Below are 23,705 nucleotides of genomic sequence, written 5' to 3'. Positions count from 1 at the left end.
GTCAAATTCGGCTGGCATAAAGCTTTGGAATTACTGAAGAGTAAGAGAAAAGTTGTACTTTACTGCCCATTGTTTTTCAGAAAATTGGTATTTGATATTTTTAAGTTTGGTGGAAACTGGCAGAAGATAAATACATTATTGACAATTTACCAAAGTTAATTAGAATTATTTTGAAGCGCAATTACACGCGGGGCATCTTACTGGTGGCAGAAATTATATGCGCTCTAACTGCAACCGTGTCCGGTTTGTACTCGTATTATGCGAATCTGTATTTGTTACAAAAGTTGGTTATTCGCTTTCAGATATAATGCTACTATGAATATTACTGTATATACACCCAACTTTGGAGACTCTTTAAGTGTCTAATGTAAATAAATTACAGACGAGTAGGGTTTGGTTTGGATGCGTCCACTTTGATTTCCGAGATAAATCTGATATCAGACTCGCTGTTCCGAGTGCATGTTTAAAATTTTTGGCAAATATATATTTAAGAGTTGATTGATTGGAATATTTTATCCGTAGGGGTTGTTTTGGAAATTAAAAGACAATAGGAAACATGATGGGCGCGCATATCTTTCGAATAGATTACAGCAAATTGGTTTGAGGAGAAAACAATTCATAGATTCGAATGTGGTAAGTCAGTTTACGAACGGAGACGAAGATAATTGCTTACGAAATTTATTCTCAAACGAATACGCGTTAAGTTCTTTATTTGACCAGTAGAATCTCATTGTAAGTAATATTTCACTAATAGTTATAATTCGATATTGAGCGCTTAGCGTTAATTTATTACTACGTATTTGTGTTTTACCCCCGAGGAAACTTAAATAATCATCATATATTTGATGGTTTGTACTGTACCTAAATAAATAAAATAATTATTTATTTACATACAAGCCGTGAAATGTGTGACGATTATTTATCACACCAAATCTATGATGAATTTATAGATATACCGTAATCAGTAAATATATATTTACAAAAGTTGAGGCTCGCTGGATAAAAATTCGGAGTTTTGGCGAATCTCCTAGGACACATCTCAGAGTTTACTGTATTTAAAAGTCTTTCCATTACAGAACTTAAAATGCCAACGAAATGATTTGTAAAAGTTTTAACCAACAAATAAATATTAAGGAAAAGGAAAATAAATATTTTTGATGAGATTATTAGCGAAAATAGGGATTTTTCAACATATCGGTGGAGAATATTCATTTTTCTCATGTAAATACTTTTTGTAAATACATTTGCTATAATTTTTTATTTGCGAAACACGATAGCATCTACGAGGGAGAAGGTATGCGAAAACTCAATAGAATACTATTAAAAACTCCGCTTTTTGCTCTTACGTTAATACGATTTAACGTATTCTTTTAAATATTTGGTTGGTGGTGTACGAAAAGCCTTACACCGTATATTTACAACTGCTTTGTTTATATAAAAACTAATGATAAATCGTAACAATGGACGTTGAAGAGAATTATTTTTATAAATATATTTTAAATTAGCAATATGATATAGATGTTAGCTATTTTGAAGATGTAATTGGATTAATATTTATTATATTTGAAGGAAGAAAAGGGCAAACGAATATTGCAATTAGTGTTTATAAAGCTGCACTATGAAGTTTCCAAACATAATGACCTGATGTATATATAAATTTTGTTTCGCATTGCCCACTTCTAAAGCTTTGAGCGAAAGTTTATTTTGCCCGTTTTAAAGTAGGAAAAGGCCTATCTAAGAAGCACTATGGCAGGATATCGTTTAACCCCTTCTAGCGCCAAAACAATGCGTTTGAAGGATTATATTTATAGCACATTCTTGGATCCCCGACCTCTAACACGCTGTAAAAATATTGCCATCACCTGGCGGAACACCCCGCATATATACCTAGTAGTTGTCGAAAAACTGATATAATTTTGTGACGAATCGAAACACGAATTTCTTTTAAAATTAATAAAAATAACATTTTCAGTATACGCAGTGTAGAGGTAAAAGATAATGAAATTATAAACGTTATAGTTTACGTTACGACGTGTGCTTTTGCGAAACTAATTCAATAGAAGGCAGATTTATATCTGTCCTCTGTTGAATTACAGTTTCGCAAAAGCTTTTCGTCAGAACAGTGTACTTTTTTATGCGATTCGATATCAGTTCGACACATTGTCGTTGCGAGAAAGTAGAAATGACGTCAAATTGACGTAAAAAAGGTACATCATTTTGACAGAACACTCGAAATTCTGTATCGTTATATCGTATTATTAAAATTTACGGTTCTTTTTAGTAACGTTAAAATTTGAAGCGGTTTGAAGTGTTAAGAAAGAACCAGAACGAATTAAAAGTGAAACAATATTTATTATCGAATACAATCATTTCAATGCGATTCTAACACAATAATAATTGTTAAATTTATTATCGTAATTACTTAAAATAAACGAAGACACCGAAGGATTATGTATATTCGAATCAAATACCATTTATACTGTATATAAAGTTTTAACGGACATAATTACTTATAGTAACGATGATCCCATTGTTTACTCGGGCCGTAGTTATCGAATTGTTGAGGGTATTCGTACATGTAGCCCGGTCTTCGATTATTGCCGGACGAGCTTACTCTTTGCCCGTAAAATCCGTAATTGCCGTTATAGCCGTAAGAAGGAAAAATGTCTCGAAAGTAGCCGTAACCGTGACCGTAATTGCGATCGTAGAGACCCGAAGCGTAATTCTTGCTGCCGTAACTAGGAAATGGCGCGCTGTTGAAAACCTTTTGTTGCGGCCGAGGCCGTCCCGCGTCGTTGGGTGCGCCTATTTGAGAGAGCGAATATCTGGTGGGCCATTCTTCCCGCCATTCCGTCGGCCAACTGGCACTACTTTCCCATCTGTCTTGTCCGGAAAGAATGTGAAGAGGGCTGGAAGTCGGGGCGAAACTGCCGCTCGAAGTTCGTTTGTCTTCGCTCTCCGCCGCGCTGCGACGAAGAATAAGTAGCAAAAATATCACCGGATAAATCTAGAACGAAAAAAAAAACATTTTCGACTGTTTGTTTAGAAAGGTCGGCGAAATCAATAAATAGAAAGCGTCATGCTGGAAACACGCGGTTTATCTAGAATTTGTTTAACATTATAAGTACATTCGTTTTGCCAGTTTAGTCCACATTTTTATGTCGACTTTTACGTATTGGAGGAAACGCGAAATAATATCAAATTTAAGTAATAGTGTACTTTCTGGTTAAAAACGAAGCCAATAAAGATTTAGGAAATGAAATACAGTATTAATAAAAATGTAACTTACCATTTTTATATTGGAAATGCAGCCACTGGAAATGATACCGAACGAGTATTGTTCCTTACTTTTGGGGTGAGCGATATCGGTTGTTTTTTTATATCGCTAAGGCCAACCAATAGGGACGAGTCCGGTCGCGTGATTGATGCCCTTACCCCAGAGTCGGGTCGCGTTTAAATTACGTATGCGTAACCGAGGGTAATTTCGAAAATGCCATAATTCAATAACGAATTCATTGGGAAATTGCTTTATGACTATTATTAATTGTCTTAATTAAATAAAGGGTGATCCAAAAGTCGGTTAACTTTTGCGAAGTCTAAATTACTATCTAATTCAAATGCTAAAATACTTTATGGTATTTTGTAAAAGAAAAGCGCGTTGTTTTAACTGGAGGATTGGCGCGCAAACTTTTGAACCCGGACGTTTACATTTGTCTTTATCGATGTCGTTTGTCTTATTAAGTTTAAAATTAACCTTTAAAAAAATTTCAGCGTAATTAAATAACGGTCTGTTCGTTTCTCGAACGTTACCTTGACGTGAGTAAACGCAATTTAGGTATTTCCGGTCGACGGTACTCGAATTTTGCATCCTCCGATGCGGAGGACGAGTTTTAATAATGCGAGTGACCTTTCGTGGTCAAAAAGTCACGAGTAAACATTTTGCTCGCCTTTGGTCATTTAGAAATTTCCAAAGATTTTCAGAAACGATTTTTCACGAGATACTCTCGAGAAATTTGTATTTGTATGGAAAGTATTCTGTCCTTCCACTCGGGACAGGCTATTAATTGCGTGTACGGTTTAAGGGTGGGAGAGGGGTGGCAAAAAGTACGTCATTGTAGGAAGGTGGGGTGGAAGCGTGGTCCGCGTGGACTTTTTTAGCGCTATTAATGTCATAAAAATTTCTCACAAGTTTACGGATCGTACGAATAAACTATCGTAAAACATTTTCAGAACTTTTTAAATAATTTTCTTCAATATCAATGGGTTCACGAGCTATCGTTTACGTAATTAATGAACGGTTCCTTTCTTACGCTCGTGTTCCAAAGAAACGTAATTATTTTTAATCCGAAACGTAGAATACAAGTTTAAATTTTCATTCTTAGATGCATTTACGAAACTGCCTCCTGCGGAGGAAACTAGAAAAGTGTTTTGCGAAATTAGACGAAAAACAAAACCAGAAAATAATTATAAAAAGCCATCCGAAAAATATGGAAATATTAATAAACATAAATAAATAAGAATTATAATTGAGTCTGGTTAATGGCTACTTTGAATTCTGTTTTGCCTTCCGCAAATAATGAATTTTTAAATTCGTCTTTAAACTTCATCTTGGAATTTTTCTTTTGTCTCTTTCTCCAGCCTTCCTCGTGGCACGAAAAAACTCATTCGGCATAAAAATGCCAGAAAAGTAGAGTGGTTCGATTTTTAAGCGGAATTCGATCATTTAGGCGCATATTTTTAGCTACGTAACGTACGCTATTTCACCGGAATGTTTCGTTTTCGAGGAAAACGAAAACGTAAGGCGCGTGTCGACCATTTGACTCTGGAGTATCGGTCAGATGTTCGCGCGTTTAAATGTCGCCCTTGTGGAGGAATCCGGGTTCGAATCCGATCGTAATTTACGGCGAAGCGTCGTTTCTCGTTCCTGGCCCACGCAATAGATAAATGGACCCGTAATATACAGAATCGACGGGATATCTCGAATAAATGCGGCTAAATTTAGAGATAATTTTCTCCTAGAAGCAAAAACAAAACGTGGTTAGGACAAAATACTTAAGACGACACGCTCTAAAACTTTCCAAAATTCGTCAACGACCACTCGTCCGAAGTGGTCCGGGTAGATTAATTTTTTTGCATAACTTCTATGCATATTGTATATGTGAAAATGTTGATTTTGATTTTGACATTTAAATTTACAATTAATTTTCAGTGTGTTGTGTTAAAGTTGTTTTTGTTCTCGATTGGCCGAGAGCCGCTACATTGCATTATTATTATTAATACTTCGAAGCAATATATATTTAAAGACGCGCACATTGTAGTATGGACGATATTCGGTGTTTTCGAAAATGTTTGGTTGCCTTTGATCGGTCCGGATAGGGAAGAGTCTACTGTTAATCGTAAAATTTAATAAATTCGAGAATTAAATAAACTGGTAAGTTTATTTGGGACCAGAAATCTTATCCGACATTTTGGTAGCGAAATTACGGTTTGCTCGATCATTTAAGACGGGTGAGAATTAGCGTCGTTAGTGTCCAGCGTGGACCGCAACGTGAATTTTTATTTGAGGTTCGAACCTACGCTTCCTTTCTTAACAATCGGACCGGGGGGATCCGTTTATCCTCCGTTGTAGTGGTAAGCGCATTACGAAGGATCTCGAACATGTTCTCTATTTTTGAAATACGCGGTTCATCCACTAAGATTTACATTTCGGACGTTTATTTAATAACGATTTCGGCCGTTAAATATGGAATTACTGAATTTCTAAAACTAAAATAAACGAGTCGTTTGCGTTACCAAATAAGTCCTAATCGATAGGAATTAAAAGATTATAGAATTGTTTTTCGCCTATAATAAGCTTATAACGTCCGTAATGCCGGAACAGATTTCCTTTAATTAACTTATAAATAGCGGCGCGGCAACCTCCGGAATGTTTTTATTTTACAATCATATAATTGTGTTGGAAATTCCACTTTTCGATTCGACTGGGCATTTTTTGTCGAGGATTTACCATTCGAAGGAGGAATATTTTCGTATTCGCGGGTTCCGGTCGTCTCCGAGATTTCAAAAATATCAGCGAATATGGAATAAATATTTCGATTTTAATAAAATCTGCGGATCGACTCGTGTAATCGAGAATAAATCGTCGAGTCGACCGAGGAATCTCTTCACTTTAATATAAATTTATAATTTCACAATGTAATAATTTCGTACAATTTATTGTCTTTAGATGTAAAAATATTTCGCGATTACGAAATATTTTAAACTAGAATCGTTCAAATGTCGTAAAATATAAAAAAAAACGTATTTTAGAACTAGTCAATTAGATGTTTGCAGGTAAACGTTCGAAGGTCGAATGACCTCTCGTCCGATTGTCTTCTGTCAGATTTTATAGTAATTATGTTACTTTGATGGAACCTTCTTCGTCTGACATTTTATTCATTTCTCTCTCCTTTCGGATTCTCGACAGCAATTGAAAAACACTGTAAAATAGAAGAAATACTCCGAAGATAGATGCAAAAAATATTTGGCGGGTTTCTTCTATTTTACATTTATTTTGGATTTTGTTCTAATCGGCAATAATGGTTTTGCGCATTAATAATGATCAATTTTTTTAAAAAGTTGTTTTTATTAATTATTTATGAATTTTTCGGTGAGAAACGTTAGAATTGAGCGGATAAAATGAAAAAAAGGCCGGAATAGACTAAGTTTTGTTTACGTTGCCGCAAAATGTAAGAAATGTGCGCGGGAACTTTGGTAAAGCTTTTAGAATGATACAATTTATTGAACAAGGACTTCTGTACATTTCCTTCCTGGGAGAAAGTCGAAAGGGCCAAAGACGTGACGAGAATCGTCTCTCAAGAGTATTAAATATAATAAATAAGCCTATTTAAACAGTTAAACACGGTCGTAACGATTAAGTGTATACAAACAATTAATCCTGCGTCGGCTGCCGTTTTCCAATTTACCACCATCTTCTGGGATAATACTCGGTCCAGTCTTTACTCACTCCCACTCTGGGAGGGGGGTCGTATCTGTCGAAACCCGATTTGGACCCGTATCTCTGTCCGTAAGACTGTCCGTGTCTCCTACTTCCGTAGCGATCGTAATTGCTTCCGTAACGATCGTAACCGCTTCCGTAGCGATCGAAGCCGCCGGCGTAACGGTCGTAACCCGCTCCGTAGCGATCGTAGCCGCTTCCGTACCGATCGTAACCTCCTCTGTCGAAGTTTTTGACTCCGTAACCGCCGCGGTTGTAGTATTCGTTTCCGTGACGATCTTGCCAACCTCTGTTGGGCCACTCTCTGTAGCTGTAGCCGTTTCCGTAACCTCCTCCCGGACTGGAGGAGTAGCCTCCGGGATACGGATCGTAACCGTACCTGTCTCCGTATCCGTACCTGTCGCCGTAACCGTATCTGTCTCCGTAACCTCCGTAGTGGCCGTAGCCGCCCTGTCCGTAAGGTCTTCCTCCGTAGCCGGAACCGGGAGGGTAGTATCCGTAACCGCCGTAACCGTAATGGGAATCTCCGTAAGAGGGTGGTCTGTAGCCGTAACCGCCTCCGTCGCCGGCGTGAGCGTTGTTTCCGTGTTTCGTATCTTGTTTGTTGCCGTCCTGGTTGTTATTTTTAGAGTCGGATCCCTCGTTCCGATGATCGTCTTCGCTTCGAGTGGACGAGAGTAAAAGCAGAAAGACGAGGGCGGAAAACATCTGGAAAGAGAAATGAAACGAATTCCGTTAGGAAAATCAATGGTCGACAATGAACTAGACCCAGGCCCCGGTCACGCGAGAGGAACACGAACTCCTAAAAATGAATTAAAATAGAATTGTGTACAGAAGCAAAAAGGCGTGGAAAATTTATCGCGAACAATTTCGGTTCATTCAACTCCCGCTTATTGAAGATCGTTGACCTTAACACAAATCTCACCTGACCGAATAGCTCGACATTTCTCTATACAAACCATCACGACGTCACTTAATTCAATATATCCCCCCACTTTTTATATAATTAATTCAATTAGTTACTCCCGCACGCGAAACCCGCTGGGGGACAAAAGAGTTTAGAAAAGTAAGGAAAAGCTGGTGTCGGCTTTTCAAATGTATATCAATAATCGAACTTAAACTACGTAAAGGCGAAGAGCGCTTACCTTGAGCGGCGGAGTGGCGGCGGTGGAAAATTTCATGGCTGTCGATAAATGATGGTAGAGCGATCCCGGCGGTGGGCACAATTTTATAGCCATCGTCGGTCACGTGACGCGCGACTCTATTCAAAATACCACGCTTCCCGTCACTCGTCACCCGGATAATACTAGGTGTTCCACCAATGGATCGACTCTACAACCAGACGGATTTTTAGTCCAAGCGAGAAAGTGTCCTCCCAAAATTCCATTATTGGATACACGCAATTATCTCAGCCATTATTGCGTGTAAAAAAAAGAGGATGCGGTTTATTTATTCGTTTACGTGGCGTCGTTAAATAATTAGACGGTCATCCTTTTAATCGCGGATTTGTCTATTTTCTGTCGCGGCCTTTCGAATTTTACGCAATTTTAATTATTTATCGCCCGGGTTTATATTCCGAGTCGGCATTTCCCTACCGGTTTTGTTTGTTTGAACGGCGATCTTTTTCTGGCGGTAACGAGAAGATAATTAAGCGGCCATTGTTATTCGACTTTCTTCGCGTCATTTTTCTGTTCTCCTCCTGTCACTGACCTCCGCTCCTATAGAAATATTAATTGTTTACTATCGTCCGACCTCATCTCGCCATTCTCAAGTAGTTTTCTGTAATTAATTACGCATTGGTTTTTAAACGAAAGTCTTAAAATTGTTATAATTATTTGCTTTCTGTCCAGTACTGTATTGTAATAAATCTTCTGAACAGCTTTATGTAATTTGGTTTAATAAGAGAATCTCGGTGAGCTTTCCGATCGGAAACTCCTTAAAGTTTTTAGTTCGGAAGATTTATTCGTTGTTTTTCTGCCAAATTGAAATTAATTCGTAAGTAAAAATATACGTCGCGTATTGTTTTCGTGTATAATACACCATGTACGATAAGGTATATTTCACTATTCGTTGTCGTATGTAACGTACTTGAAAGAACGTGTACAAATAAGCAACGAATAGTACGTTTTACTATTCTGGTAGGAGTGCGGATTATGTAGTCGATTCGATTAACGTAAATATACAAGAATATACAATGTCACCTATCTAGGCCTACGTATACCTTCTTATAACTTATTGATATATACCGTATATAATAGTTAAACTTACTCGTATAAAAATATTTATGTACAGTACTGTACATAGCGTATGCCCCTTAGTATAGATGTGTTTTAGTGCAAATGTTTGTACGTGTAATTTACGAGTAGAAGAGTAAAAGTTATAATAATATTAAATAAAACAAATTTCTGATCTGTGAAACTTTGTCGCAGTATCTGTAAAGCGAGTCTAAAAAGTCCCGATAATAGAAAATACGTACTAGTAGACGAAAAAATTTATATTATAATAAACCAAGGACATCGGGGCATATTAATTTAAGTAAAAGTTATACCTTGGTACGTAACGGGTGAAAAAACTTTATACACGTTACGGGGAAGACGAATTAAACAATTAGTAGTATTTAATTGTGATAGGTAAGAAGGATCCCGCGCGCAATTTGTCAGTTAATTGATAACAGCGGAGAAACCGAGGGGGTGTTTGGCCTCGAGATTTCCAGTTTTTATACGTTTAAAGTTATTACAGACCATTTTATTGGAAATTGCCGTCATCTTCATTTCTATCGATCCGAGCGTGAAGTTTTCCCGCTGATCCCATGACCTCGTCCGAAACGGAAAATTGGAAAAGGCGGGATGCGGACCTCCGTCCAATTAACGCACTCGTACGAAACAATTTGCATTAATTGTATTTTAGCCGCGGTGACACTCGAAAAACAGGTTAGCGCGTCACGTACGTTGACCCACAATACGAGGCGGGAATGCGGCCGGGGGTCACTTTTTATTGATATTTCGATTAATGCCACGTTGTCTTCCCCCGTCGACAACCGACAATCACTTTCCGGAATTTCTTCTTTGTTCTTAACTCCGCGTCGTCTTCCCAGAAGGCAATTATTTCTTCTCTCCTCCCCACGCGCTACAAAACCCCTCTTTGGAAGAATACGGTTATACGTTGATGTCTACATCCGAAATCAAGTGTACGGGTTCTTTCTTCTTTTCATCTAATTCCTATATTGCGCGAGTTGGAAGTTTACGTATTTCGTATTTTCGGGAATTTCGCTCTTTTTACACTTTGGAAATTCGTAAAAACCAGTTAAATTTGGATAATTTTATTGGTTTCGCGTAATAACCAGCAATATACCAGTTAATTTAAAGAGAGAAATTAACGATAGAGACAATTTTTTTATTATATTTGACTTTCATTTTTAAAGATTTTTTCATTTATTCGGGAATATCGCTCAATGGTTTATTTTTTCGCATAAATACTTAAACTCGTCGTCGTTAATCTCCATTTGTAAACGCGTCAAACGGTCGTCGTCTCCGTATATGCAAATTAAATTAAGATACGTAACAATCGTCTCGGTAATTACGTTATCAAAATCGAATTGCGGAATAAAGTACGACAAAAATAAGACGTAACACTCGGTAACTTCTCTCTTAGAAACGCCTCATCCGTTTCCCTCGAGTCACAAAGTCTCACTTCTTAAGAGAAGTAACGAAACGTGACGAAAAGAAGTAGAACGGATTCGATGCCACCGAAACGAACTTGAACTTGACAAACAATCGCGTGACGCCTTACGTCTTACTTTTGTCGTCCGGGACCGAGGAATTTTTCCGTTTTGGAAAATTAAAAAGAAAAAAAAAAAAGATTTATTTGCAGAAATTAATGAAAATGTGAGGTTTCATGGCCGAGAGAATGGCAGGATGTGGCGGGAGTTTATCTTCTCTACCCATCCATCTCTAATTGATGTCTCTGCCCCCGAGGATATTCTTGACTTTATTATTATCGTATAAATTTCTGTAAAGGTCGAAACGGTTGGCCATCCAATGGCTCGCGTCTTCCAAAAGAAACATTCCCACCCTCCCCCTCGGCGCTTACTCCGCCACAATGCCGTCTCCTTTTTTCCACCGAGACGACGATTCGGACCAGTCGTTCGACGTTTAGGTCTTTTCCTCGGAACAAAGGTCACTTTTTCCTATATTTTCGGTCTTTATAATAATAGTGCATCGACTCTACGTATTCATTAGGAAGGTTGGTTCGAACCCCTGACGAATCCATCACGTTTTTCTCCTCCGTATTTTCAAATCGAATGCGGTTTCGGACGTCCCGGCGATGTAATTTTATGGGCAAAATTAATTTTTGGAAATTTTCACCAGATCGCCCGGTGTCGTTTACGGAATGCCGTCCGCGAGTTTAGAAAGGGAAATTATTTATAAAATGTCGGAAACAGCGATAAGTTATTTACGAAAAAAAAATGGAAACAGAGCAGAGCGGGGACGGCGACATTGACTATTTATGTAATAGGAATGCAGATCTTCCTCGAGCCTATTAATTTGTCTCCAATATCTTCAAAGCCAGGTTGTTTGGTAGTAATTTACTCTATATTTCTACGAGTTCGAACCTATAAAAGTTAACTCCAATTTAACTGGTATAACTTCCAGGCACGATAGTAATGGAAGGATTAACTCGCACTTTTATTTTTATTGTAAATCGGACTCCTCCCATTTGGAACTACCGACAATAAATAAATATCCAGCAACCGGTGCTTAACTTTTCCGGCAACATTTAAAATTTTGGTGGCGCCATCCGTTACGATATTTTGTTACGAAATTTTTATATTTTTAATTATAATAAAATGGTAAAAAGCTTATTTTTGAGGGTAGGAACGCGTTTTTATTAAAAAAAAAAATAGTGGAAATTTTACTCGTTATTGACACAAAGTCCGATCCTACTGAAGATACGACGCACCACCCCGTCGACCTTTAACCACCAAAATTTTATAGCATCAGTTCTCCTTACAAACCTGTGGAAAATTTCCACAAAACGCGTAGCACTTATTAAGCTCGAAAGACAGAGAACAAAATCGTGCCACACAGGAGTGTCCATTGGTGTAGAAGAAAAACTAGCAACGAGTTGCGTAACTTTTACGGCTTTTATGAGATTTTATTTTAAAAATAACATTTGTATTATTAATCAAAATTTATATTTTTTAATTATTATAAAATAGCAAAAGACTTAATTTTGACGGTAGAGACTAGTTTTATGAGACACTAAATGCTAGCGACAAGTAAACTTTCAGTAAGTCCGAACCCTGGCGAAGTATGACACGTGACCATCCTCTCTCTCCATCCCGACCTTTCACCACCAAAATTTAATAGCATCAATGCTCCTTATATACAAGCTACCGTGCCAAATTTCGTTTCTTTATCTTCGCCCCATCCCGAGATATTAAGCGAAACACGCACTCCCGTGGATTTTTTTGCCGTTTTTAGGTTCGGGAGGTCTCAAAAGTAGCGATTTGCGAGTCCGCTAGGGTCAAATTTGACACCATTCCATAATATTACGTATACTGTACTGTACATAACGTCCGGGAAAGTATTGTGGGAAAATATCTTCCAACGCTTTAGTTGAAAAACTAATTTCTTCGTCCGAAAACAAAGACGACGAGTAATAATTGCCGGGAAGGTAAAGGGGAACCGACGGCTTTTTCTGGTTCCCAATCGGGATTGAAGACCCGTGACGTTCTATTCAAAAAACACGAATAAGTGTATTTCCGACACGTTTTTCTTCCCGGTCGGCGATATTTTTTCCGTAGTAGCCTGGTCAAATTCAAAAACACCGAATCAACATCTGCATTATTCTTTCGACGTGATCGACGTTACAACATTGCATACAGATACCGAAGTTTATTACAAAATTACACAGAAGGATGAGTGTCATTTTCAATGATACAACAGCGAGGTCGAGGCCGAAGTTTTAAACGCGAAAAGGTGTACGTCGGACGTTCGGCGCCGCTTTCCCGTAAGCCTAGGAGTTTGACAATGGTGTTTGGAATGTCGAGCGTGATTCCACTGACTACATACTTTTTTACATTTAGTGGAGCTCTCCCTCCGACCTGTAGCATTAAATGCTACTGGCTCGAGGTACTCCTCTTTTAATTAATCTGCTTCGCATATGCTTTGCAGGTAGTTACGATTGCGTAGTCGCGGTCGTAGTAGCAACACATTAATGTAAATAAAAATAGAATTGTCGGGTATTAATTATATTGTTTTGTTGAGTAAAGTATTTGTTATCATTAGTTTGACAATGATCTATGAGAGAAATTTTTATGTTCTGTTTTCATAAATTCATTGAAATAATAATACTGTATATGTTAACATTATTTATAAAGCTACTTTTCCTAATAGGCCAATTGTAACCTTCTTTATTACAAACTAATTTTAGTTCGTTTCTTATTTATTCATATCGCTTATAGTCAAATAAGATGTGTGGGGGTCCCACAAATCTCACAGTTTTCTTCATCTTTACGTTTAAATCTATAGTGATATTTCGCAAAATCTCCTTGTCCCGTCACGAATCATGTAAATTTGTGTCTGATTTGTAGATGCTTGTTATTTAACCTCTGGTTAATATCTGGTATGTATTCGAAGAGTTCCCTTCCTTTTGTAGTTATTTCCCATCGTCGTTGCTACTGTAATATGTATCTATTTTTGATTTTAGTTTTTATGTATTTTGTAGATATTTTTCTGTAAGATTCCTTTGATTTTAGATAACTAGCTTCTTTAGCCAGACTGTCCACTCTTTCGTTTCCTCGATCTCCAAAATGGGCTTTGACCCAGCTGAAGAAATTATATTATCACTTTTCACAATATTTCGTCTTATATTATCTATTAGTTCACTTTTATTGTTACCCTCGTTAATTAAGAGCTTTTAATCTTCCTTTGGCTTATCCAGTTAATTGCGTTGATCTATTGCTACCAATTCTGCTTGGTAATTTGTGCATCTTTTTAACTATGATACCGCTCCCTATTTCTATAGTAATAAACATACGACGCTCCCACTCCTCCTGAGGATCTCGATCCGTCTGTATAGATTGTATTTATCCCGATAGTTGTATTTCTTTATATGTATTTTCTCCCATTCGTATCTTAATAATTTTTGGTGTTGTTTCGTATCTGCTTTTAGCTCGTCCTCTTTTTTCAATAAATCATTGAGTTTTGTTTTCTTTTAATATATTTCTGGTGTCACTACGCTGTCGTATTTCCAAATCCAGAGGCATTAGGCTGGCCGGTACAGAGTGCATCGTGTGATGTAGTACAGTATGCTCCAGTAATTCTTAAATAGCCTACAAAGAAAAATGCTATTATTTTCTGTTTCATACGTGTCAACTCCACCCTCTTCCCCCAAATTTGGGCAGCATACGTGACAATTGGAATTACAGCACCCGATTCCGCTGACTATCCAAACACCATTGTCAAACTTGTAGCCTTACGGGAAAGCGAATCTGACGTACACGTTTTGGCGTTTAAAACTTCGACCTCAACCTCGCTAATATTAAGATAGTCATTTTAATAATTTGTCGTCAATAATAACCAGAAGGTGCGTTTGTGAGTTTGCTTCTCGTCTTTCTCTACAGATGGGGACTACTACTTAACGCATTGTATTTTTATTTACCATTATTTTTATTACGTTACTAGCTGCAAGATCCCGCTTCGCTGGGTTTTTATTTGTATGTAATAGTATAGTTTTTTTTTATATATATACAAGACTGTTTTTCTAAGTAATCTAGAATCTAGCTGCAAGGACCCGCTTCGCTGGGCAAAAAGTAACGATAGTGAAGATTAAGATAATTACATTATAGCTAATCTTTCCCGTTTTCACAGAATGCAAGAATTAGGTCCCCCGTTTCCAGACTAATTAGAGAATTTTTACGTTTAGTCAAACGAACAAATTTCAACGTATCTGGAACGTTTTCAATCGTTCTATAATCGAACCAATTCGAATTTTATGTTCGAATTTAATTCGAACAAATTCGAAAAAATCGAACAAAACATTCGAAATAGAAAGCCACTTTCAACCACTTGCAGCCTCATATCTCCCGCACCCTTATAGCTATCGAGACACAACCACCCCTACGCACGAATGGAGACTTGGGGCTACCACCACATACAAACACCATTCACGTGCGATGTGTAGTTTTGACGAAAAAGTGAAATATAGGGACATACATGTCCATTTTTATATATAGATATAGATTATTAATATTACAATTGTCAATAATACGATAACAACATTAGTAATACTGTTATATTAATATTCAAAATCGTATTGTTGTTCAGATTGCGCGACTTCGTAACATTGGACGTCGTTATTTTTACTTTCCCGGCTGTTATATTTAAGGGCTGGACACCATACCGTGATGCGTGGCGGCAGTCGCCATATTGGGTCCTTTGAGGTCGAGTGTATACGGCGTTTCTAGAGCGAATTTGGTTATGTTTTTTCCCATCTCAATTACTCGAATTTCTTGTTAACTACTTTCTTAAAAATGGATTGGTATTCGGCACCGAATCGTAAAAATTCGTCAATCAAAGGTGCAAGATTGTTCCGTTTTCCCGCCGACAGCTCCGAGAGAGTAACTTATATTAACTCTTAAACCATCAATGGCTGTTTTTTACTCTGTCCGCCCTGTGGGCATTAAGACGGCCTGTTTAAGCCAGACCCACAATGCGGCGGCGAGGGACGTGTTATTGTTTGATAACGTACGCAACTTTCTTAATGTATTAATATGCAATAAGAAAGAAACGTGCTCCGCGTACATTTTAGAAGCTTTTTAGGACATTTAAATCTGAAAAAGCAATGTTTAAAGAAATAATAATATGCGCTTCCTGTGGTAAATATAAGAAACATTCACTAATCAATTATTTTTCAAAAAGACACTGTGGCCAGGTTGGCCTTTTAATAAATAATTATAAATATTCGAATGATAATTACAGTAATAAATTTATTATTTTTTCCAACACCTTTAAATGGTATCTGTGGAAAATGCTGTAATGTAGACAAATTAAATATTTTCAACAAATGATAGCGCATTCATCTGCGATGCTATCGAATTGTCTCGGGTTTGACGGCGAAAGCCATTCCACCTACATACAGGATAGTCGGCTGTACTCTCGGTGTTAATTTAATACGGGGATATAATCTGCTATAGTTGTTTGTTACGTTACGGCAACGCAACACGCGGGCGATCTGCCTAAGGGGGAAAGCCTTCCGGGAGGTCTTTTAAGGGAAACCGGCCCCTATTTAGGCGTTACAGACGTGGAGAAAACCCAGAAAACGCCACGTGGCAAGACCGTCCGAGCGAGGAGCGAACCCACGACCGAACTCCCGGTGTTCAGGGTACGAAGACCGCTCGGCCACTGGGGGACAATCTGTTATAGAATCGAACACACAAATACGTTTTGTAATAAGAGCAAATTTAAACTGTGCATAGCGACGATAATTGTGTGTGATTTATATCGGATCGGACAGGGAAAATAATTGCAGGACTTTGGATATAATTCGGTGATAACATGGAATATGAGCGAAACAAGTGTGTAAATCCACTAGCTTTCCGCTAAGTATAATAGTTGTTTATCACAAAGACATTCTAGTGTTATTAAATTATGCATCAATGAAGTTCTTATACCAACTCATTCATTTTGTAATTTTATAAATACTGTACAGCTTATTTGGATTAGAACATAAAACTGATTGACTTTTAAGGATTAATGAAATTAGTTCTATAATTAATTTCCATTTTCTCAGTTACACGTTGCGCCATCTATTAGCCGAAACGTTAACAAAGTAATGAACTAAATATAATTCTTAGAAAATTTATATTATATTCACTTAATTACTGCGACAGGTCTTGCACTTGCCTACGTGAAAAATATATAAGTACTGTATTAAATTAACCCGAGTGCTTACATGTGGAAAATTAATCTCCGAACGGTACTTCTTTAATTCTAATAATCGCCCTCCGGTAGCCGAGTGGATAAAACCAACGAACACTGGTAGTTAGTCTAGTCGGGCATGGCCACGTGGAGTCTTCTTCACGTTAGTAACACCTAAATAGGATGCATCCCCTCGGCACATCGCTCGCGTGTTGCGTTGCCGTAACCAAATAAACTAAACTAATTCTAACCGGCAATTATTTATTGCGACACCGCCAAATGCCGGGCTACAATTTTTCGTCACAATGTTCTCGCTTCTTTTAGAGGTGTCTTACCCCCGTATTTCATTGTTTTCCCGTTATATAACCGGCACGACTCTATTGCTATATAACTCTCTTCGGGTGAGAAATTTTTGAATTGAAGTAACGCGACTTCTGATTTGCATCGGAAGTTCGTATATAGGTAACCCGGGCCCTCCCCCTCTAATCTTTCCACAGATGCGGGCTCGACTATCATCTACCTAACACCGTTCTCGAGATTAAGGAAAGTGAGACAGGCGAGTGGACGACAATCGCGATTCATTGGTTGTAATTTGAAAAAAATTGTTGCGTAACAATTTTGCTATAAACGCAGTTTTTACGTGAACATAGATTGTATGAACTACGTGGGAAGCTGGAAACTGTTGCCAAAATAAAAGCAATTGTTCTCGCAAAGTGTTTATATGCGACCAGTTGAAAGGCATCGGGGCATACTAAATAGTTAGCATGTAAAGTAATGATAAATAATTAATTACAAATGGTTTACCTAAAGGGCAGAGATGTTCGGCAGAACACTGTTTCGAGTGAACTGCCCAGGGTTATTCGCGTGGAGATCTGTCTGCGTGTTGCCCTACTGCCTGCGGTACTTTGCAAGGCATTGGTAGTTTTTCAAGGACACAAAGTTTGTTTTTAAAATCACGATTAAAGTATTTCCGAAACACGACGTTTCGGGTAAATACTCTACAAGGGGAGTTAAAACACCTTTACCATCTCCCATTAAGGATTTGAACTTTTGTATCTGTTCTTTTCCTTACTCTAAAGAAGGCAACGTATAGTTGACCAAACACGGGCTCGGGTAAATAAATCAAGGACAAACTTTGAACATAGTCATTGCAAATGCCGGTTTTACCGGAAATTATCTTCTATGTAATTTACCGGGTAAAAGGTAGTCTCGTCTCAGAGGGACATAAATGTATTCTAAGAATAAATACCTTTTCACCTTCAGCCGAGCCAGTGAGAACTTTGTTACAACTAAACGGGTTCCGTTGCAAAGTCCTTTTTTAGTATTCAAATTTCGTAAGAGCATTGCCTAAAATTAAATATAGGAACTATTGTAGTGATTCGGCATCCCGGAAGGTGCGATGCTATTCAAGAATTCAAACTAAAACCAACATCCCTACATCCAATTCTCACGAAATAACTTTCAAAATACTAATAAGATGCTACATTTTTCCGTTTATGATTGCAAAGAAATACCGTAATATCCCGTCTCCAGTTCAAAACATAGTTATGCTTTTTTGTTTCATTATCATCATTGTCACGCACCATGTATGACCTACATCACTATATCCAATTCTTTTTAAATACCATCAAAGAGAGTCGAGCGGACTCTGGTAATTCCTAGGTTTGCCGCTACGCTTTGCTGGCGCTCGATACGCCGACAGAGACTGGCCATTTTTTCAGTTTTATATGATAGATAGATAGATAGGAATTCGTTATTATTATTATTACAAATAAAAATAATAATATACTGAATTATTATTATATTTTTTTATATTGTTACAGTATAATTTATATTGTTAATTTAAATAATAGCTAGGGCGTCCCTAGTGGGCGTTTTTGGCATACCGCGTGACAGATGGTACGATTTGTTTAAATAAAAACATCTGTTGCGGAAGGGGAGTGTACTTCCCCTTCCGCAACAGTCCCTTCTTTCTATATGACCAGCGGCATTCGAATAGGAAAATTACATATTTTGCGCTGCCCGATAGCCTCGTATTATGTTTTAAGTGGTTTTCCGTGTGCCGAGTTTAAATATTTGGTCCGTTTTTCGCAAAATTTGATTGGTTGGAAGATCGGCTGTGAATGGCACAGTTTCTTAGAGTCAACATTAGGTGATATCTTTAAAAAAATTTAAGATGTATTTTCATTTGGTGTCTACTTAACCAATGAAATTGTGCCATTTCGTACGGTCCTAGTGTCGCGATAAACTTGACAGCGGTAGGCTAAAATAATCAAACACTTTATATGGTTTTCGTTTTAATGTTCGTTACATTAAAGTGTTTGATTTATATAAGTACAAAGGTTATCTTACGTAAGGGTTTACCACAGCGAGTGACCGATCTAACACATTTAGAAAGTTTTATTCATCTCAATTTAACGTCCATTGTTGAATGACGTTATTCCAGAACGCCATGCAGTAATGACAGAGGTATCGAAAAGCAATCGTTTTTATCTACGGTAAATTTAATATTCTAAGCGATTTCTACTCGTGACACGGGTATCGTCTCTCGATGATTAGAAATAAAATCGATAAGAAACTTGTCAAATAAATCGACGCTATTTACGATTCGAATTTAAAATGAAACAAACGCAATAATTTGTTGTATTTCAATCCGCAGAGTAACTACACCCGTGACACCAAAACCAATAAGCGGTCAACATCTTCTATTTTGTTTGCAACTGGACTCTAGCCCGAGGATTTCCCTATACGCTGTACGAGACTAGCTGATCATATTTTTTGAGGGAGTTGATTACATTACCTAGCTGCAGGAAGCAGCACTCGAGATCCTCGACGTACTGTCCACTAGGTAAGTCTATTTCAATAGTTTCCTGTATGCTTCCCTCCTTCCGGCGAATGGCCCGCGTGGTCGAAATACATCACGTATTCGCTGCTCTCTCGGGGCAACTTGGAACCTCGTTCCTTTGCCAAACCTCCGCAATTGCCATCTTCTATCCTTTTTGCGGGTGACCCCACACCCCGAGTCGTTCTTGGGGCCAGTGTTGGCATTTTACTCTTTTTAAAATTAGAAAAAAGTACATAGAAACACAAACTATATTTAGAATTCTTTGATTGTGTTAAAACATTTTTTTTACGTTCCGTGACCCACAGTCTTGCTAACTGTAACATAATTTTTGTCGTATATAGTTCAGTGTTCAAAAAACGACAAAAATAATCACCGACACGGTTTCAAGAAAGTGTAACATAATTATCAATTTGCAAAGAGATTCCAATAATAAATTTGAGCATAGCGTAATCGATAATTGTAGCATAAATTTTGCCATTTTTTTATTTCGTAAAAGTCCATCCTTACTACACGGGGCGTTTTTTCTAATTTTGCTGTTAAGTCACCTTTCTAGTAGACGTGTCCTAAACACAGAAATTTTTGGAGGCGTCGCTTATAATAAGAGCTATAAGCGAAAATTCATCGGATTAGTTAGACTCTGCACGGTGGAAGCCGCCATTGCTTAACTTTGTTCGCATCGCGGAGTAGGACATTGGACGCTTACAATTCGTGTCACGTGACCCGATTTCGACGTCACTCGATCACATACTATTGATACTAGTGTGTTCAAGAACTACCGTGAATGAATAACTAGTGACGTTAAGCAACCGGCGGCTCCTCTCCCCTCCGGGAGGAGTCTGTTGGGAGCACGAATAGTCGCGACCGCCGCCACGACGGTGCACATAATAATAATAATAATGAATTGGTAAAATTTTACCTATTATTATGTTTATTATGTTACCGGTCATATTAAATGCGTTAATAACAATAAGTCATTTCTAATTACAAAATACATACTATAATACAGACATGGGCAAATGCGGCTCTTTTTCAGTTACATGCGGCTCTTGCTGAAAGTGTTAATTTCTGCTTTTTATTATTATTTTTACAATTTTATTTCCACAATTTTGTGAAAATATGATTATTAAAAAAATTCAATATTTGTTTTATATTATATTATATACTAAAATCGAACTGCAGTAAACAGAAATAAAAAAGTACAGAACTGCGGCTCCCGTGCATTTTGCAAAGCCTACATTTCGGCTCCCACCGAACTCTCGCCCACCCACGCGCCACTCTTCGTTCGCGTCCGCGACGTGAACAAGGTTAAGCAATGGCGGCTTCCACCGTGCAGAGTAATCCGATGAATTTTCGCTTATAGCTCTTATTATACGCGTCGCCCCCAAAAACGAAAGAAACGAGCGTGCGCTACTCGGCCAAGCTTTTGGCAAATTTTTCGTTTCTCTGGAAAAATTGACTTTGAAATATTTCTTAACATGTATTTTGCAAGAAAATTCTTTTCAAATATCAATTAATAACGAGAGTTTCGGTTTCGCATTATAAGTCCAGGGGAAAAATTCCAGTCGACTTATTTTTTTGTTAAATGCAGAAGTATTTTCAACATTAACAGTGGCGCGTGTCGACCTTTATTCTAAAACTTACATAATAAAGGTTAGAATTGACTTTACTGCGTATACATTGTTTACCTCGCCTTTGTTTCTTAATAGGACTTTTAATACTAGTGAAGTTTTTACCACACTGCTAATCAGAAACTTCGCCAATAAGTCCTATTGATAAACAAAGTTCGAGTAGACATATATGCAGAGAAATATAAAAAATAAGAAAGTTAGAATTGACTGTTTCGCGGAGTGACGAGTCGTTTGAATTGGTTTTAAACAATACTTTTCTAAATCCGCACCCTCTTCCGTGATTATATCTAATTTGACATTTTCGAAAAATCCTTTTCCGACCAAACCAACTCCGAATTACAGTACTATAATCTATTGACGGGCAACTGCGTTTGTACAAAGTCAAGCTGAATTAGCAGCGATATAAAAAATGAAAAGCTGGTTGATAAATACCGATATAAACTCTCAAAAAACTTATCAAAATGACCGAAAATTTCAGATTTGGAAGGTTTATTTTAGATTTATCGGTATTACCACCCACCGATGCTTGGTGCGAAAAAGTTTTCTTCTAAAATTGACTTAAAACGAACATATGGTTTTTCTGTTAGCTTCCAAAGTACCGATAAAAAGTGCTTTTTGTCTGTATAGTTTTATTAGCTTTAAACTTAGAGGGACTCGTGCGATTTCATTACTTCTCTCCTTTTGTCAAATCTATATATCGGTACGACGAGGGGTAATTAGTTGGCCTCCAATCTCTTTCCTATTTTTCTCTAAATATTTAATTGAATAAAAGTCATTCTATAAATACACCAATATTTGAATTTACCTAGAAGCATTATTTTCTGTTTTTTTTTTATTTAATGACACAAAATTTGGTTTATTATAGTCCTTTTTAACACCATACTTGGTTTGTTTTGTAGATCCAGTCCGCACCACTCCTCCTCCAAGACCACCTACATCCCCTACACCGCCGCAATCAATCTACCGACCACGGGATCGAGGATTAACGACAAATAACCAATTGCAGACCGCTAACTTGAAAAGATTTGATAGCGGCAACAGTTGTTTTGGGTGCTCAATGGGGTGACGAAGGAAAAGGCGAGATCGTCGATATGCTGGCATTAAAGGCAGACGTCGGGGAGGAAACAATGCCGGCCATACAGTTGTAGTTGACGGAACAGAATATGATTTTTCACATTTTGCCGAGTGGAATTACGAATAAGCATTGTATTGCTGCGATAGGAAACGAAATGCTTATACATTTACAATTTTTCGAAGAATTAGCCGAGAACGAAGCCAAAGGTTTGAGTGATTACAAAGGTAGACTTCTCGTTTCTAACAGAGCTCATGTTGTATTCGACTTTCATCGAGCCGTTGACGGTTTACAAGAAGAAAAAGGAAAAGACGGAATAGGAACGACAGAAAAAAAAGCAATAGGTCAGTCGTAGGATTCGCTTGCCCGACTTGCTGGGACACTTCTCCGTGTTTATGTATGGAAATTAAATATTTGAATTTTTCCTCAAACAAATTTCCTCACTTAGAAATACGAAAATATAAGGGATATGCCGAGAAAATCCGCCCTTTTGTTACCGATACTGTTGTATATTTAAATCGAGCATTGGATGAAAGAAAAAACGTTCCGGTGGAAGGAACACACGCCGCTCTTCTTGATATCGATTTCGGTACCTATCCTCGTGTTACTTCTTCCAATTGTGCAATAGGAGGAGCGTATACGGGACTAGGTATTCCCGTTCGAAGTGTTGGCGAAGTATACGTAGTAGTGAAAGCATGCAGTACAAGAGTGAGTAATGGACAGTTTCCTACGGAATTAAAAAATAATCTAGGTAAAATTCTACAAATAGAGGACATAAAATTGGAGTTACAACAAAAAGGAAAAGGAGATGTGGCTGGCTGGATGTCGTACCGTTGAGACACACTATTATGATAAATGGCTACACCGCAATTGCGTTGACAAAATTGGACACTCTAGACACCTTTGAAGAAATTCACATTGCTATTGCTTACAAACCAAATAGAAAAAGACTGCTTTTTCCTCCGGCATCTGCCGAAGAAGTGGACAGAGTGGACGTCGAATACCTGACATTTCCGGGTTGGACAGAATGTACTGAAAACGTTAGGACACGGGTTCCCAACCTATGGGGGTCGCGACCCAGAAGGGGGTCGCGACGGGTTTTCTGTGGGGTCGTTAACTTATGCAGTAAACTAAAACAAAATTTTCACTATAATGCAATATTTATTTTTAATGGTGTCTTAAAGTTTGAATAATTTCATATATTTTTAAAAAATTAAAATAAGTGTAATCTGGGTACGCT

General features: G+C 37.7%; 1 protein-coding gene and 1 pseudogene across 2 annotated transcripts in view; one reads left to right on the top strand and one right to left on the bottom strand.

Moving 5' to 3' along the window:
• Positions 1 to 23,696, top strand: part of LOC111626631 — a 31,004-nt pseudogene extending 7,308 nt beyond the window's left edge.
• The window catches only part of LOC111626632 (prisilkin-39-like), a 29,057-nt gene continuing 11,990 nt past the window's right edge, over positions 6,639 to 23,705 (bottom strand). The window contains exons 1-2 of one of the 2 annotated variants that reach the window (XM_023370077.1): positions 8,143 to 8,760; positions 6,639 to 7,705 (exon numbers count right to left, since the gene is read on the bottom strand). In XM_023370077.1, coding sequence (XP_023225845.1) covers positions 6,962 to 7,705; positions 8,143 to 8,235 — 837 coding nt within the window. In that variant the 5' untranslated portion in view covers positions 8,236 to 8,760 and the 3' untranslated portion in view covers positions 6,639 to 6,961. Of the gene's footprint in view, positions 7,706 to 8,142; positions 8,761 to 23,705 lie in introns of those variants that run through there. The other variant, XM_023370078.1, reaches the window with a different exon arrangement.

This window comes from Centruroides sculpturatus, unplaced genomic scaffold (genome assembly GCF_000671375.1).
Source record: "Centruroides sculpturatus isolate CEXI.00-Female unplaced genomic scaffold, Cexi_2.0 scaffold399, whole genome shotgun sequence".
In the NCBI taxonomy this organism is placed as follows: Eukaryota; Metazoa; Arthropoda; class Arachnida; order Scorpiones; family Buthidae; genus Centruroides; species Centruroides sculpturatus.
This window is presented reverse-complemented; position numbering and strand designations above follow the sequence as displayed.